Here is a 16,727-nt window from a genome sequence, read left to right as displayed (position 1 = left end):
TAATTATACAGCCAGAAACTTAACTACTCCATAAAGCAGATTATAAATTTTGAGAAGTTCAAATATTCCTAGTGATGAGTGAATCCAATCATCTGTTTAAGTAACTGGTCTGAAAGGTAGAAAGTAAACTGAACTGAGTTATAATGTGAAGCCTAAACGCTAGTCTAACAGTAGGTGTTTTATAATTCATGTTGATAGATCAGGTGAAAGTAAAACCAGGACCAGCCGGCTCTACAACAAAAACAAATAGAAAAACAAAAGGTAAATATAATTTAGGACTGTTTTCTTACATTAAATATCCAATGGGTTCATTACTGATCAAGAATAAAACACAAAGTGTGCAGTTTAACTTTATCTCCACATGCAAACTGTGTGATCCTGGCTGCCTACATGTTCCTGTGTAACTGATACAGCCTGTGATGCTCTGCTGCAGGGAGCTGATCTCTCAGCCAGTCTGTCCCCGTCTGTAGCAGCTGCATGATGAGGGCCAAGGCCTCAGACATGCTCAGGAAGGACTGCGTCAAAGTGGCGGTTAGAGTGCGCCCATTCAACAAGGTCAGTATGCTTTCTTTTAGTTTCTATCTTCAGTATTGATGTTCCTGCATAGGTGTGTCTAAAGCCCCTATTTTCAGGTACTGTAAAGGAGGATGTTATTTAACTGAGAAATGGGCTATGAAAACATAGATAAGACTTTCATGGCACATATTCTAAGATATGTATTTTAACTATATTATAACAAATTTCTTCTGCATCATGTAGAATAAAATATCTAACAAGGATAAGATATAAGGGCAAGGGAAAAAATCCTCATTAGGCAGCAGCCTAATGAGCAAATGCAGAACAGGTGTGACAGTGGGAGCAGTGAGCAGGCAGGACAGGCAGAGGAATGACCCAAGTAGAAGGTAGGTTTGATAAAAGTTGAGAATATTAGATTTAGAAATGTTCGATTGAGCTATTTGACCATATTCTACTGTTTTTAGGAGATTTTGGAGGCCAGACCTGATTTCATTTTAAAATGAATATATGTTTGATGGACACACTTCTGTTCATTTAATAACAGCGGATATTGAAGCTAACTTGTTGGTCCATTGATAACTATAGGCTATATATATAAATTAGTAATTTCTCATAATTCTCTTTGTACAATACAGTGAAGTTATTTTTGCTGTTGGTTTAAGTAAAATATTTTCAAATGTTTGCAGAATGAATTTAGCCTTATTCTATGAGATGCAGGCTGCAGTCCCTTTGAAGTATGTCTTTACCATCTTTGCATGTGCACAATCTTTTTCTGCCAAGTTTTTGTGAATTAACTTAAACTTGGTCCGATTAGTGGACAGTGTTATAACAGCTGTTTTAAAAATCTTGCCAAAAATACAAAGCGCTGCTATAGGTCTAATAGGTGTCAATAAAAACATACATCCTTTAATAAAAAAACATTGTTTGTCTCGCTGCATATTGGTGCCATTTTTACCATTTATATCAACCCCTCTTGCTGTCACTTTGACCAGGCTCAACTGTGCTAAAGAAGAGCTTTCACTTAGCATTATGCTGCCACTACCATGTTTTACTGTGGATAATTTGTTCTGACTGCATTGCTGTTTTTTTTCTACACACATACCACTTTGCGTATTGCAAAAAATGTTTACTTTAAGTCTCATCTTACCAGAGCTGCTTCTTCAGAACCATTGTAAAGTTTTAAAGGCTTGAATATTTAAGGTCATCATATGATGAATTGGATGGTGTTTGGTTTATCACTGAAGCCACTTGTCTGAGTTTAAGATTTACATATTTTTCTTATATTTCAGAGAGAGAGGGATGCAGGCAGCCGTTGTGTTATCTCTCTGGTGTCAACCTCCATCAGCATCCAGGACCCTCGTGACTCCCACAACCGACGTTCTTTCTGCTTTGATTATGCCTACTGGTCCCACAGCGGCTTCACCAGAGACCACACTGGTCTCTTTGTTCCTGAAGAGCCAGGGGGACGATACGCTGACCAGGTGAGCTCCCAGGTGACCCGGTGGGACAGACGACCAATATTTACCAGACAGAGAAAAAAATTTTGAGCAAAATTTTGGTTAAAAGGCCTTTAAAGTCAGGGTTGCATAGATGAGCATATGAATAATGGCAGCTAATCTTTGAAATCCTAGCAAAGTGTTTTCCAGGATCTTGGAGTGGGAATACTGGAGAACGCCCTGCAGGTAGGAACCTCTCACTCTTAGGTTACCTATAATGTCACTGGGCATAAATTGGCTTAATAAATCAACTCTTGAAAGGGCTACAACACCACACTGCTTGCATACGGACAGACTGGATCAGGGAAGAGTTACTCAATGGTGGGCCACGGGCCTAACAAAGGCCTGGTTCCTAAACTATGTGATCGACTGTTTGAGGCAATCAGAGAAAACCAAGAAAACAGAAAGTGTCAGGTAAGGCGTTTAACAGGACATGGCTAGACTTACTGTCATGGTGGTTATATTACCCACAGATGTTGGTCTTCATCTCCTTTTCCTGTAAATCTGATACATGTTCCATGCTGACAGAGAAAATGGACAGTGTGGAATATAGTAGTGTTTAGCAGAAAAGAGAATAAACATGATTTAATTCTAAATCTTTTTTGATGTGTGCTTTAGGTCTTTTTTAGTATGCTGGAGATCTATAATGAGCAGGTAAATATGGGGCTTTTTGAAAAAGAAGTTACTGCTTTTTAAAGTTTACTGGCACTCTAGCTTTACTGTCAGTGGGGCTTTTGCTGCACTGACTGCAAAGCTTATTTTTCTCACGATCTTCTTTCTTTAAAGGTGGTCGACCTGTTATCTCGGGGGTCTCGCACTGCAGCCGGACTTAGAGTGAGGGAGGAGCTGCAAAGGGGCTTCTATGTTGAAGGTCTTCGTAAAATCCCCTGTGAAAATGCTCTGCAGGTAAAAGACAGTTTGTTACAAAACAGTTATTAGAGCTTTAATTTATTCCTTAGTTTAGCTTGCAGATGATTAACATGTGGGATATAACTGAAGTTGAAGGGAAAAAAGTGTTAGGGTTACTAAGCCCCTTTACCCGATTGGCCTAAACTAAAATCCATACCACCAACTGTCTTCAGAAGTCACTTCAATAATAAAACCTGTCTGCTACTGTAATGAGAGAAGCAACAAAAGGGGTCCTTTTAACTCATGAGGAACTACAGAAACCCAAGGCTCCGGTGGTTACCAGGACAACTATTGATCCTCACATACAGTGTATGGTACTCTGATCAGAAGGGAACAAAATGTAACATTTTGATCTATATTAAGGATTTCCAACTCCAGTTCTGGAGCACAGGGTCCTCCGTGTTTTATATTTGTTCCTGCAGAGCTGTTCCACAAAATTTAGAAATCCAAGACTAGAGATAAAGTCAGATTGGAGCAAGCATTAACCGTGCATCCTTGGTTTATCTGTTTCACAAAGGCCAAGTCAGGCTCAACAAATGCAGTCTTGTCAAGCAATGTGTAAGTTATCAAGCTACATGCAGGTCTGCAGCTTTCTTCAAGAAGCTTTAAAGTCAATCATAGATTCACCAAAGCGGCAAACAATAGTCCATTGCAAAAAATTGAAATCTCTTTTTCCTTAAAATAAGTGCAATTTGTCATTCATTTAGGAGATAAGACTGTTTGTAGATGGAACAAGACAATTTACATTTAAAATAAATAAATAAATAGTGCATATTATCTAATTATCTTATTTTAAGATTAAAAATACTTAATCCATTTGCAAACCATATTATTTACCCAATCAAATTAAGAGTAAATACACTTAATTTAAGAAAAATGTTACTATTATAACCTCTTATTTTGAATGAAAACTTTATTCTAAAATGTTTTCAAGCACCAGATATAATTTATAATTTTAGCTGTTGCAAATCCTGTTATTATTTATTCAAACATCACTGAATGACTGAAGAGAAAATGTAACATGACCCAAACTTGGAAGCACATCTAAGATTTAAATTTTGTGTTTCATTTAATTGTGATTATATTGCAAATGCATGTAAACATAGTCAACAAGCTCATTCAATTGGGTTGTTTCTTAGTTAGTTTTATAAATAAATCTGACTCCACTGTAGGTGGAGCAGTTGATGGAGCAGGGGACCAGGACCCGAACCACTGCTGCCACTCAAATGAACGCCAACAGCAGCCGTTCTCACATGCTCATTATTCTGCAGCTCAAACAGGTAAAACATTTTCATGCTTTAAAGAACCAATGAACAACCACTTTGAGAGGAAATGGTCTGAGCCGTTGATTTGATGTCTAAAATAACATTTAGTCAGTTTGTTTCAGGTTTGTGTGTGCCAATTGGAGCAAACTGTACAAACCACCTCTAGTCTTAATGGACTAATCCATGTCCAGTTTTATCGAATTAAACCCAATCCAACCCAAACTAACAATATTAAATTATGTGATTCATATCCAGCTACATTTAATGGAAGTTTATCCTGTTTCTACTATTTAGCAACTCAGCTGACTGTAATGCCATCTGGTAGAAAGCAGTGTTTTATGGAAACCCAGCCAATTACATTGTTCAGTTAACACTAAGATAATCGCACAATATATTTTCAATTATTTCAGACTGACATTTATATGTAACATTTTTAACAAATTTTATTATAAAAGTTGGTGTTTGATAATTTTTTTATTATCCTAATTGTTTTATTGTATTTCTTTGTTAAATTGTTACCTGTTTTTACTTTTACATCATTTTTGTTACTTTTTCTTGTATGTTCAGTTTTCTTTTTTTTTTGTCCCAGCTACACTTTAAAATATAACAATCTCAATATTTTTTTTCAGGATAGGATTTTTTTTTTTTTTTTCTGATCGTGTGTTTAGCGCTTGCATTGTCTCATTTTGCTTTTCAAATGTGAGAAAGTTTTAACTTTAAACTACCTAGAAGAGGTGATTACTTTTTATTCCTGTTTTTTTTTTTTTTCAAAATCGAGCCTTTGATAACATTAATTATTAGCCTTGTATTTCCCTTCTGTAACTTTTATTTATAATGGTTTTATGACTCGACTATCTTCATTAGATCTTTTCCAAGGAATGCATCACGAAGCAGTCCAACATCAACCTGGTGGACCTGGCTGGCAGCGAGCGCCAGCGATCCTCCGGCTCTGAAGCAGACAGACTCAAAGAGGGAACAGCCATAAACCTGAGCCTAACCACTCTGGGCAACGTCATCAGGTTGACTATTTCTTTGGATTTCCTTTTTCTCTCATGTTGCAGAATCTGTCAGTTTTCTCCACATTCTTTCTCACCCTGCAGCGCCCTAGCAGATGTTGCTGTGGGAAAAAAGGCGGTCCACATTCCCTACAGAGACTCGGTTCTCACCAAGTTGCTGCAGTCTGCACTGGGGGGAAACAGTCGAACTGTCATGGTAAACTAAACACTCAGAGATATGAGAGAGAGTTGGTCGACATGAGATGTCCAAAACTACAGTTAAAGTTGTCAAAATGAATGATTTATTTAAAATAAGAAATATTAAATTTTTTTGTTCGATCCCCTTCAATACCCTGAAAATAAACCTTATTCTGTGAAGGCCTCAGAGGTTAGTTGAAGAACATCAGTGATCAAACAGCATCAGGAAAAGCAAAGAACACATTAGACATGGACAGGGGATGAAGTTTTTGAGGACAGTTAGGTTATAAAACTATATCTGAAGCTGTTAAAGTCTCACAGCACTGACCTAATTGCTCTGAAAAACAAAAAGAACCCCTAAAGCCACAGCCGTCCATTAAAATGACAGGCCAGACAAAAGGAAAAATCCTCGACCAGAGTTTCAGCTATGAGGCTTGTGGAAACTCAAAGAGCTGCAGAGACCAACGGCTCACTCTGGAGAATCTAATAAAGCAAACACTATTGATCACGCACTCCACATATCTGTCCTTTACAGAACTATTAAAAAGTCGCCACTAATGCAGGAAGACCTTAAATATCCTGTTGGCATCTTGCCACAAGCAGTCTAGAGGATGCAAAAACATATGGTGGTTCAGTTAGATGAAACAAGCCCTGAACTTCTACATCCAAAATACTGAAGAGAAACTAACACTGATTATTATTCTGAACACAACATATCCACAATAAAGCATTGTGGGGGCAGAACCATGCTGTGGGCTTACACGTTTTTGGAGTGAGTTATGTACAAAGTAATGACTGGAGGTAAACCTGTTGGAGCAGAGGTGGCCAATTCCAGTTCCTAAAGTCCAGTATCCTGCAACCTTTAGAAATATCCTCGGTTCAACAGCTGAATCGAATGGCTGAATTACCTCCTCAGTATGCAGTGAGTTCTCAATCATCTTATTACTTGATTCAGATGCATTGAACCAACAGACGCATCCAAAAGCTGCAGGATGCCGGCCGCAGGAACTGGAGCTGAGTTACAAGTTGTGAAATTCATTTCTGTATTCTTGATGTAAATTTTAAAGGGTCACATAATGTATAGTAATGTAGCCTAATAAAATGGACAATTGCTTCCGAGTAAAAAGAAATGTAGGGCTGCTCAGGAGCGCAGAGAGTAGGACCCGGGTCTTTCTGCATGGAGTTTGCATGTTCTCCCTGAGCATGCGTGGGTTCTCTCTGGGTACTCTGGCTTCCTCCCACAATCCAAAAACATGACTGTTAGGTTAATTGGCTTCTCTAAATTCTCCTTAGGTCTATCACATTAACCATCATTAGAGAAGCCTGCTCTATAGTGTTGGACCAGAAGACATTAATATAAATGCCCTCCACACTTTAAAATCTTTTTGGGAAAAAATAAAAACAATTTTCGTTGTAATTCAGTTATCTGTTTTTTTTTTTATTTTATTTTTTTTGACAGTTGTAAAAATGCACTAGTGTGAATACTTATGCAAAAAAAATGTGATAAACTGTTTTGCAAAATGTATTTCAAGATTGCCACTCTAAGTCCTGCAGATATCTGCTATGAGGAGTCTCTCTCTACCCTGCGCTATGCTGAAAGGTACATTAATCATTTAGAATTTGATTGGAAATTAAGATTTGTTTGGAAATCAAAATGAATGGTTCGTGTTTCTAACACACTGGCATATTAACATCTATTCTTCAGGGCAAAGCGTATCCAAAACAGGGCAGTGGTGAATGAGAGCCCCACTGAACGCCTTGTTAAAGAGCTAAAGGCTGAGAATGCCAGACTGATACAGAAACTGAGCCGCATGGAGCAGGAAGGGCGCAGAGCCAGTGACGAATCCAGTAAGAATCGGAGCACCATTCACCTGGCATAGGCCATGGTTGGTGGTCCCATTTATTATTTAGCTGTTTCCAGAGGAACTTCGTCAGCTGTTGACCCAGAACGAGCTCCAGATCAGAGCTATCCAGACCCTTTGGGAACAGCACCTGCAAGAGGCGCTCAAAGACTGGGAGCAGCAGTATGCCAGTATTACACAGGTGCAAACACAGTTTCTAAGGAGCTGTGAAATAAATACATTTGGAGGATAGAAATGGGCTTTTAGTGATTATCATCTTAGGCAAAAATGATTCATTGTTTTAATGATCCTTTCTCTTTCTTTCTTTCTTTCTTTCTTTGTGTTCTTGTCTCTGACACCAGGAGAGGAGGATGATGCAGACGTATCCCTACATCCTGAACATCAATGAGGACGCTCAGCTGTCGGGGGTGGTAAAGCTTTTTATTCAGGAAGGTTGGTCTTTTCTTTTAAATATAAGATGTACTCTGCCTTATATGATAAATGTTATTTAGGTCAGACACCACCCAATCCTTTATAGAGCAGCCAAAATGTTTTGTAATCTGTCCTTTTACTAACAGTCAGTGCACGACTGTATGTACAGATATGATGTATAAACGGATCTTATTCCCATGTTCATCAGGACTCTGGCAGCAGCATTACTGATGAGCCTGAGGAAAAAAATACAGTAACGGGTGAAGGGATCATGCAAATATATAATGTTGAAAAATAATATTCTTTAGTAAATCTGAAATTTGTCTTGCATCATCCTTAAAATTGAAATTATACACTAAAATGAGCAGACGGGGGTGCTGCTATGGCATGGAGGTAGAGCACATGACCCATGTGTTCGAGTCCTGGCCCTGTGACCTTTGTCGAATGTCTCTCCCTTGTCTTTTAACCCACTTTTTTGTCTCCATACTTTAGAAAATAACAAAATAAAGGCCACTAGAACCTAAAAGTAATCTAAAATGAGCAGACAATTTCAAGATGATTTATGTTCCATGTTCAGTTCTAGGATTACCTGATACGCCATTTTTCATAAAGCAGCACCTAATGGACTTCTTCATTATGGGCAGTTTTTATGACCATCAATCATTTTTACATGTCTATCATTCTTTCTATTCATTAACTCAGCATTAGGTACAGGGTTTTCTAGTGCATCGAGGGAAGTTAGTAAAACTGCATCATCAATTTTTTATTTATTGATTATAATATATTTTTACAGCAGTTATTGGTGTAAAGTCTGAACAAGAGTCAAATCTACACATCTAAGGGGAGCCCCAGTATTAGTTTCCATTACAGATAATAGTTTTTCCTTTCTAATAATCTAAATTACCAGAAGTAGATGCACACAGTTATTGGTTATTGCAATATTTAAGCTTGGATTGGGCTGATTTAATTTCAAGTAGTTCATGTTAATTTTAACTTTTTACTCTATGTTCCGAACTACAAGAAATAAGTTTCTACCTTCTGACCTTTATAGTTTGAGTCTAGCTTCACCTGGATCATTAACCTTGCATGATGACCTCTGTCTGATCTTCAGTAAACTGGAGCCAACACTGAACAATTGTATCCTGGAGATCCTTAAGTTTAAACTGCAAGGAACTTTAGCCATGTAGGGACAGAAATATAAAGTCTTGTATTGCAGAAGATGATGTAATTTACCTTAACTTAAAGTGGAGGATGGATACGAAGGAACATCAGATGGCAAATTACACAAAGAGGCTATGTGTCCCTTTTTAAATAAGGATAATAAACCAGAGGAGAGGTTTAAACAAAAATAGTAGGTTGAAACTCTTGGTTGTTGTTCCAGGTGTGTGGGACATCGGGCTTTGTGACTCTTCCCCCAGATCAATTTCTATCAAGGGCTTAGGGTAAGTTTTTGTTTTTATCAGTCTGGGATAAAAAAAAAAACAGAAACCAGCAAGCTGAGATGGGTAGAGTGACACGAGAGATGGATGATTTAAATGTGATTTTAAAAAAAACACACCAAAAAACAGAGTTAATTTTCATTTAACATTCACAATGATACAGGTGCTGGTCATAAAATTAGAATATCATGAAAAAGTAGATTGATTTCAGTAATTCCATTTAAAAAGTGAAACTTGTATATTATATTCATACATTACATACAAACTCATATATTTCAGATGTTTATTTTGTTTAATTTTGATGATTACAAATGACAACAAATGAAAATCTCAAATTCATCATATCAGAAAATTAGAATATTGTGAAAAGGTTCAAAATTGATGGCCCCTGGTGCCACACTCTAATCAGCTAATTAACTCAAACCACCTGCAAAAGCCTTTAAATGGTCTTTCAGTCTAGTTCTATAGGCTACACAATCATGGGGAAGACTGCTGACTTGACGGTTGTCCAAAAGACGACCATCGACACCTTGCACAAGGAGGGCAAGACACAAAAGGTCATCGCTAAAGAGGCTGGCTGTTCACAGAGCTCAGTGTCCAAGCACATTAATAGAGAGGCGAAGGGAAGGAAAAGATGTGGTCGAAAAAAGTGTACAAGCAAGAGAGATAACCGCACCCTGGAGAGGATTGTGAAACAAAACCCCTTCAAAAATGTGGGGGAGATTCACAAAGAGTGGACTGCAGCTGGAGTGAGTGCTTCAAGAACCACCACACACAGACGTATGAAAGACATGGGTTTCTGCTGTCGCATTCCTTGTGTCAAGCCACTCTTGAACCACAGACGGCGTCAGAAGCGTCTAAAGAGAAACAGGACTGGACTGCTGGTGAGTGGTCCAAAGTCATGTTCTCTGATGAAAGTAAATTTTGCATTTCCTTTGGAAATCAAGGTCCCAGAGTCTGGAGGAAAAGAAGAGAGGCACTTCATCCACGTTGCTTGAAGTCCAGTGTAAAGTTTCCACAGTCAGTGATGGTTTGGGGTGCCATGTCATCTGCTGGTGTTGGTCCATTGTGTTTTCTGAGGTCCAGGGTCAACGCAGCCACATACCAGGAAGTTTTAGAGCACTTCATGCTTCCTGCAGCTGACCAACTTTTTGGAGATGCAGATTTCATTTTCCAACAGGACTTGGCACCTGCACACAGTGCCAAAGCTACCAGTACCTGGTTGAAGGACCATGGTATCCCTGTTCTTAATTGGCCAGCAAACTCTCCTGACCTTAACCCCATAGAAAATCTATGGGGTATTGTGAAGAAGAAGATGCAATACACCAGACCCAACAATTCAGAAGAGCTAAAAGCCACTATTAGAGCAACCTGGGCTATCATAACACCTGAGCAGTGCCACAGACTGATCGACTCCATGCCACGCCGCATTGCTGCAGTAATACAGGCCAAAGGAGGCCCAACTAAATACTGAGTGCTGTACATGCTCATACTTTTCATGTTCATACTTTTCAGTTGGCCAACATTTCTATAAATCCTTTGTTTTTATTGGTCTTCAGTAATATTCTAATTTTCTGATATGATGAATTTGAGATTTTCATTTGTTGTCATTTGTAATCATCAAAATTAAACAAAATAAACATCTGAAATATATGAGTTTGTATGTAATGTATGAATATAATATACAAGTTTCACTTTTTAAATGGAATTACTGAAATCAATCTACTTTTTCATGATATTCTAATTTTATGACCAGCACCTGTATGTGTTTGTGTGCTAGGATTCAGGAGCGTCATGCTGTATTCAGGAACGAACAGCGGAGGGTAACGCTGACTCCACTGACGGGGTCAAAAGTTATCATCAATGGAAACTCTGTGTACGAGGCGACTGAGCTGCAACACTTGGTTTGCATTTGTTCACATTTATTATTCATCTGTGGTGGATATTAGATATAACGATATAAGAAACTTTCTACAAAATGGATCAAATCTGAAAGGTTGACATTATTCCCAATCATTTCTTTTAGGACCGTCTCATTCTGGGTTCTAACTCTACTTACCTGTTCATCGGTTATCCTTCTGAGAGGGGTGGGGAGGACTGGAGTCGCTATGATTATGATTACTTCCAGTCAGAGCTGGCTGCTGCAGAAGGCATTCATCTGGGTAGGTAACAGGATCACTCTTTAGATTTAAATGTGTTGTTTTTCTATGTGGGACATTTTTGTTTTTTAATCTTTGTAAAGGTGAGTCACCCACTGGTTGTAGCCAGGCAGATCCCAGTCTGTTGGTGGTCTTCTATGACTACATTAAGCTGATGCCCATGGTGGCTGAGGCCAATCAGATGAGCCAGGAGCTGAGTAAGGTAACTTGTAGACCCCTGCTGTCACTCTTCACACTCCCATACATCAGTAATTGTTAATGGATTTCTCAATTTATAGGGGGTGGAATTTAAGCTTGAAATAAAAAATCTGGCCCTGTCGGACTCTAGAGGTCACGATCTGCAGAAAGATATTGTTGTCAGAGTGACCTCAGCAGGAAGCAAACAGGTAGCGTTTCCTCTCCGTTCTCTGAGTACACTGGTAAAAGTTTTTTTTTTTTTGGTTGCTGAAAGACATTTCTGAATGGTTTGACTTCTTATTCCGTAAAAGTTTTAAAAACAATCCACTGGACTTGCTTTCTCAATTCAAATGTCTGGATCCGCTGTGAGTTTGAGTCTTTATATAGACAAGGCCTTGTATTGCTTGAAAACATGCAAAAGGAAACCTATCGGTTTTGCAATACAAGGCCTTGTCTATATAAAGACTCAAACTCACTGCGGATCCACACATTTGAATTGAGAAAGCTTCCTGGAGAGGTAGCGAAACGTCTTCAAATCTTAGAAACCAAGTCCAGTGGATTGTTTTTTTTTTTTACTTTTACGGAATGACTATGAACTGGATGACAGAGAATCTTCATCAGCAATTTGACTTCTTATGTTTTGCAGGTCTGGATGTGGTCAAAAGCCAAGTTTGTTAACCGCAAGTTTCTAATGGAGGAGTTCTATCAGCAGTTCAAGGCTGCCCAGCATGAGGACGATGTGTGTTTGCAGATAACATTTACATGTTTCTCACAATACAGAGATGTTTCTTTTGACTTAAGCTTAAAACTGTGCATAGGCAACACATTTAATTGAAGGTGACAAATCAGGAGAGAAAATAATATTTATAAAAATATGTGCACAAGCATCTATTTCAATTTTTGAGCAGTTACTCAACTTTTACTGTGTTTGCTGGTGTTAGAGAGCAGAGGATCCTCCAGCGGTTGTGGTACCCAGAGATAAAGACCCATTTTGGGATCCAGTTGAGCCTGTACTTTTGGGAACTGCTCACCTCTGGCTTCAGTCTTTGGCCTTCCGCATTCCTCTGGAAGAGCAACTGGAGGTACTCACGTTTGCTTCATACAAATGTATAGAACCGTCTGTGTCATTGAATCCAACTGTGTTTGCAGGTGTTGGGCTCAGAGGGAACAGAGGAGGCCATTCTACAAGCTCAGCTCGTCCCCTGTACCTCCTCTGCACAGTATGACGCAAACATACTTTTACAATAGAGCACACAGGAAGGTGTTTCTAAGGAATGCTACTTTCCAGTCCGCTGGGAGAGGACGACATCCTGATTGACCCGTCTGAAATATTGGGACGACGGCTGGACTTTCAACTTGTCCTGGAGCAGTGCTGTGGGGTTCGCTGGATCAGGGAGGCCCGGAATCGTGGGATCCAAATTGGGTGAGGCTAAAGGAAATATGTAAAGCATCATGAGGACCCAGACATCTCTTAATTTCCTCCTCTGTGTTAGTTACAGGGTGTTTGATTGCAGCGAGCCACTCTACACTCCAGCTGTGTGGCATAACATCAACCCTCTGTTAGATCATAGGGTTCAATTCACCTCCCTCCAAACATCCCAACATCTGCTGGACTACCTGCAAAGCAGTGCTGTGGTGCTTGTGCTCTGGGGTCTACAAGGTAAGAAAGGAAAAGGATTGCAGCATTAAATGGGCCATAATGAAGTACCATGCACACTGTATGACACACAATTTCTTAAAGGGTTTTTGAAAAAGTTGTATTGAATAAAATTAATTGGCAGCTATACCACAAGATGGCTGCTAATAGGAGAATGGAAAGCTTCTTTAAATAACATTCACTTAAAAAAAATTATGGATAAAAATGTTTATGAATTTTTTTTTTTTTTATTGATCTATGCATTATCCTGTATATGAATTTATTATAAAAACTGCTATACTGCATTGTTTTCCTATGTTAGAGGGTTGTAATCCTTTGAATTCATCACTGGAAGCTGTGAGAATGACTACAGAGGGCTTCTTCATCCTCGACGTGTCGAGTCCACCAGAAGCTGCAGTAAGTTGGACATTAAATGATCTCATAAATGCTTTGGGGCAAAATGTTGATTTAGATTAGATTTTGTTTTTTCACTTTTTGTATGCTTGCAACAGCCAAAACATGCCTGTATGTTTCCATATTTCTTGTTTTAGCTCCTTTAAACACTTAATAATTTAGTTACACACTCAAATTCTTATATTGAGCGAAGACAAAATAAAATGAAAAAACTGAAAGTAGAAAAAAACTACCTGTATTTTCTCTGATAAATAATTGTCCCTTAACCTGTCCCATCTAACCTATCTAGATCTACCAACCTTTTTAGACAGGTTCATTTTATTTGATCCACATTGGAGTTTTTGAGTCCAGGCATTTTGGGGAACCTGGTGCCTTTTGGATCAATGTCCTTCTGCAAGACTTAAACCTTTTTAGCTTAAGAGAATACTTCCTCACGATTTTCCATTTTTTTCACTTCATTTTATTCACCCATTTTCTGACATTTGAATGTCATCTTGATGTTTTTCTTGAATGCCGTTTGTTTCACATCTGCTGCCAACTACCATGAAAAAAAAACATCTCTTCTAAATGATCATTAATTTGTTCCACCTCCGTTCCTAAATTACTTTAGATTGGGGCTTTTTTAGATTGTTAAGCCTCCTCCATGTTTACTTGAACATTATTTATACAATTTTAAAGTGGCAATAATCTGGCCTGACTGCTGGTTTACTTGTTGAATAATGGTTTCTGTGGCTCAGAAACTTGTAGCCTTAGTTTTATTTGAATGAAATTTAACCCAAACTTTTACAATTTTACACAAAGTACTACATTTGGTCGGATACATTTTTTTCCTTTGTGATATAAAATTGTCTGATTTGAAAAAAAATATAGGAATAATTGGGAAAGCGAAAACCGAGGCCTACAAATCCACTCTAATACTGCTTTTAATGCTGCAGCTATATGACTTTGCTGAGCTCAGCTGTTCAGTCAGAGCTCTTCAACAGGACGTGAATAAACTAAAGAGTCTTAATAAATCACTAAGGAAAGAAAATCAGAGTTTGAAAGAACAACTCAACACAGCCAGGAACGGTAAGTCAGAAATGCACAAGAAACACACTTTTTGTTGTTTACGATCTGCAGTGTTTCCTGTAGGCATACAGTGCATGTTTTCTTTCTCTGGTTTTAGGAGGAATGGAGAATGGACGTGGTCGCTCTCTGCGTCCCAGCTGTGATGCAGAATTTGCACGCGCCCTGAAAGTTTTCTACCACAGTATGACTTCTGTAAAGGGTCATCTGCAGCGCCTGCGCAGACACAGACCCAGTGTATGTACACGCATCTTTTAACTGAAATGCATGAATAAAACTGTTGGCGGTTGTTCAAACTATACGCTGTTTTGCAAAGGATGTAGGGATTGTCCTGCAATTGTTGGGTTCCTGGTTCGAACCTTAGCTCGATTCATCAATCACCTGGTCCTAAAGCAAGATACTTCCCCTCTTATTACCTACTGATGGTGGTCAGAGGCCCTGATGGCGTCAGTGTATGGAAGCCTCATTTCTGTTAGTGAGCCCCAGGGCAGCTTCACCATCAATGTGTGTGAATGACTGAATTTTGGGAGCTAAGCACAGACTTCAAAGGGCGCTTTACAAGTACAGCCCATTTATCACTTCAACTAATGTTGCATATTTTGCTCTTGTTGTCTACAGAGCATCTTGTTTTCATGTTTGCAATTAAATTGCCTTTTTTGTGCTGTGCTGTTCGGCTGTGTTAATTTTTTTATAACCTGATTTTGCATTTGCCCTTTAGGAGGAGTCAGACCTGCTTGGACTCAGGCTGTTTATGGACGAGCAGTGTCGTCTGCTGAGAGACTTCTCAGAGCTGCTGGAGGAGAGTGTCTCTAAGCTCAAACAAGACGTTGCCGCCATTGTACGTCGCAAAAGAGAACGTTCAGGCATTTGGTCCTAGCTTTGCTTTCTGTTGATTTAAAATGATATTCAAACTGTAAGTACCAGTTATCTTTACCTCCCAGCACAATTGAGGTTCCTAATCAAAGTATTGTTGTTCAGTCACATGCAGATATGATTCTAAAAGTGTTGAGATGTCAATCACGACACAGAAAATATTCAAGTCTTAAATGTTTATTAGACTGCATGAAAAAGAAGCTTTATCAGTACAGCTGCAAATAAATTAAGTATTAAAAATCACAATGAACATTTTTACCCTCAGAGTTTTAAGCCATTTTAGTTCTGAGCTTTTTTCCCCTCATGCTTCACTGTTAGTGGTTTATAAAGACAGACCAGTGTGAATGTTTTTTTTTCTCCCCCCGAATAAAAATGTCCCATGTTGAGAGGAAAGCACTCTGGTTATGCATGTAGCCTGTTATGATAAAGTACAGACAATTGCTGTAGGTCCAAAAAATGTAAATAGGAGCAGAAACGGAAGGCAGATCAGTCATCATACAGGAAATCTATGTACAAAGTAGATGAAGGCAGATCAGCAGACTGGGCCCATTTGTTGAACAGCAATCTCAGAATTTGCTCAGTCTTGATTCTTATGTTTTTAATTGCTGCTAGTGATAGAAACGGAGTACACAAAGACGATCAGAGGCAGATGTACGTTTAGGTGTTTGAACTAAAGAGGTAGACTTAAACCACAAAGCGAGCGGTCACAATTTACTGTGTCTGAGCACTTCTTCTCTTAGGAGAAAGCACCCAATGATGTGAATATAGAACAAGAGAAGGCTGAAGGTAAAGGTGAGGTAGGTTAAAGGTCAAAGGATAAGGAGTTAAACTGTAAAACCAATATTTACAGGTTCTTTGTTAGATTTACAAGCAGAAAATAAAATGTCAGAGCCAGTAAAATGTAATGAATGTTCCTCTGCCAATTATCTACACCCATTGAGGCAGGCCTGAAGGCAAACATGTACAGGGTTGAATATTACAACACTCCTAAAGATCTAGTCATATACCTGTCAGTCTTGTACTCAGCATGGTTTTTTTTTCTAAATTAAATAAACTATTTTTAAGACGAGTGAAGGCTTTTTTTTTTAGGTAGATTTCAGTCCGATCCTTTTAAGGTCCGCAATTTTTCACATTCATTTAAAATAAATTCACTGAATTTATGGTAGGTATTTTAGAGTTAAATGATTGAAGCATAAGCAGCACATCACCAGTTTGCACTGGTACTTCTACATTTTCTCCTGCTTGTCTAAATGGTTTAAAAAAAAAAAACTCATTGGCAGTCAGAAATGTCTCTAAGGAATTCATCTGGTTA

General features: G+C 38.6%; 1 protein-coding gene across 1 annotated transcript; it reads left to right on the top strand.

Annotated features, from left to right (window-relative positions):
* Positions 1-464: 464 nt before the first annotated feature.
* Positions 465-16,652, top strand: kif28 (kinesin family member 28). Its single transcript, XM_038291079.1, has 27 exons — positions 465-555; positions 1,806-1,997; positions 2,148-2,198; positions 2,274-2,426; positions 2,631-2,666; positions 2,799-2,918; positions 4,094-4,201; positions 5,051-5,205; positions 5,287-5,398; positions 6,912-6,979; positions 7,085-7,227; positions 7,301-7,422; positions 7,583-7,673; positions 9,034-9,094; positions 10,872-10,995; positions 11,118-11,253; positions 11,334-11,452; positions 11,529-11,636; positions 12,074-12,168; positions 12,371-12,509; positions 12,577-12,647; positions 12,716-12,850; positions 12,921-13,087; positions 13,386-13,480; positions 14,413-14,545; positions 14,643-14,779; positions 15,261-16,652. Exons 1-27 carry the CDS (start codon positions 478-480, stop codon positions 15,417-15,419), a joined length of 3,108 nt encoding a protein of 1,035 aa, XP_038147007.1. The 5' UTR covers positions 465-477; the 3' UTR covers positions 15,420-16,652.
* The last annotated feature ends 75 nt before the right edge of the window (positions 16,653-16,727 follow it).

The sequence above is a fragment of the Cyprinodon tularosa genome, unplaced genomic scaffold (assembly GCF_016077235.1).
Source record: "Cyprinodon tularosa strain WSP-4 unplaced genomic scaffold, ASM1607723v1 ctg293, whole genome shotgun sequence".
NCBI lineage: Eukaryota > Metazoa > Chordata > Actinopteri > Cyprinodontiformes > Cyprinodontidae > Cyprinodon > Cyprinodon tularosa.
Note: the sequence above shows the minus strand (reverse complement) of the source record. Positions and strands in the feature narration are given on the sequence as shown.

What these genes read in the sequence shown, in the direction of transcription:
- kif28 (XM_038291079.1), top strand. Translation starts at nt 478, where the DNA reads ATGATGAGGGCCAAGGCCTCAGACATGCTCAGGAAGGACTGCGTCAAA. An exon ending in GGGGACGATACGCTGACCAG is followed by an intron (nt 1,998 to 2,147) that starts GTGAGCTCCCAG and finishes TTGAAATCCTAG; the next exon opens with CAAAGTGTTTTCCAGGATCT. An exon ending in TGTGCTCTGGGGTCTACAAG is followed by an intron (nt 13,088 to 13,385) that starts GTAAGAAAGGAA and finishes TTCCTATGTTAG; the next exon opens with AGGGTTGTAATCCTTTGAAT.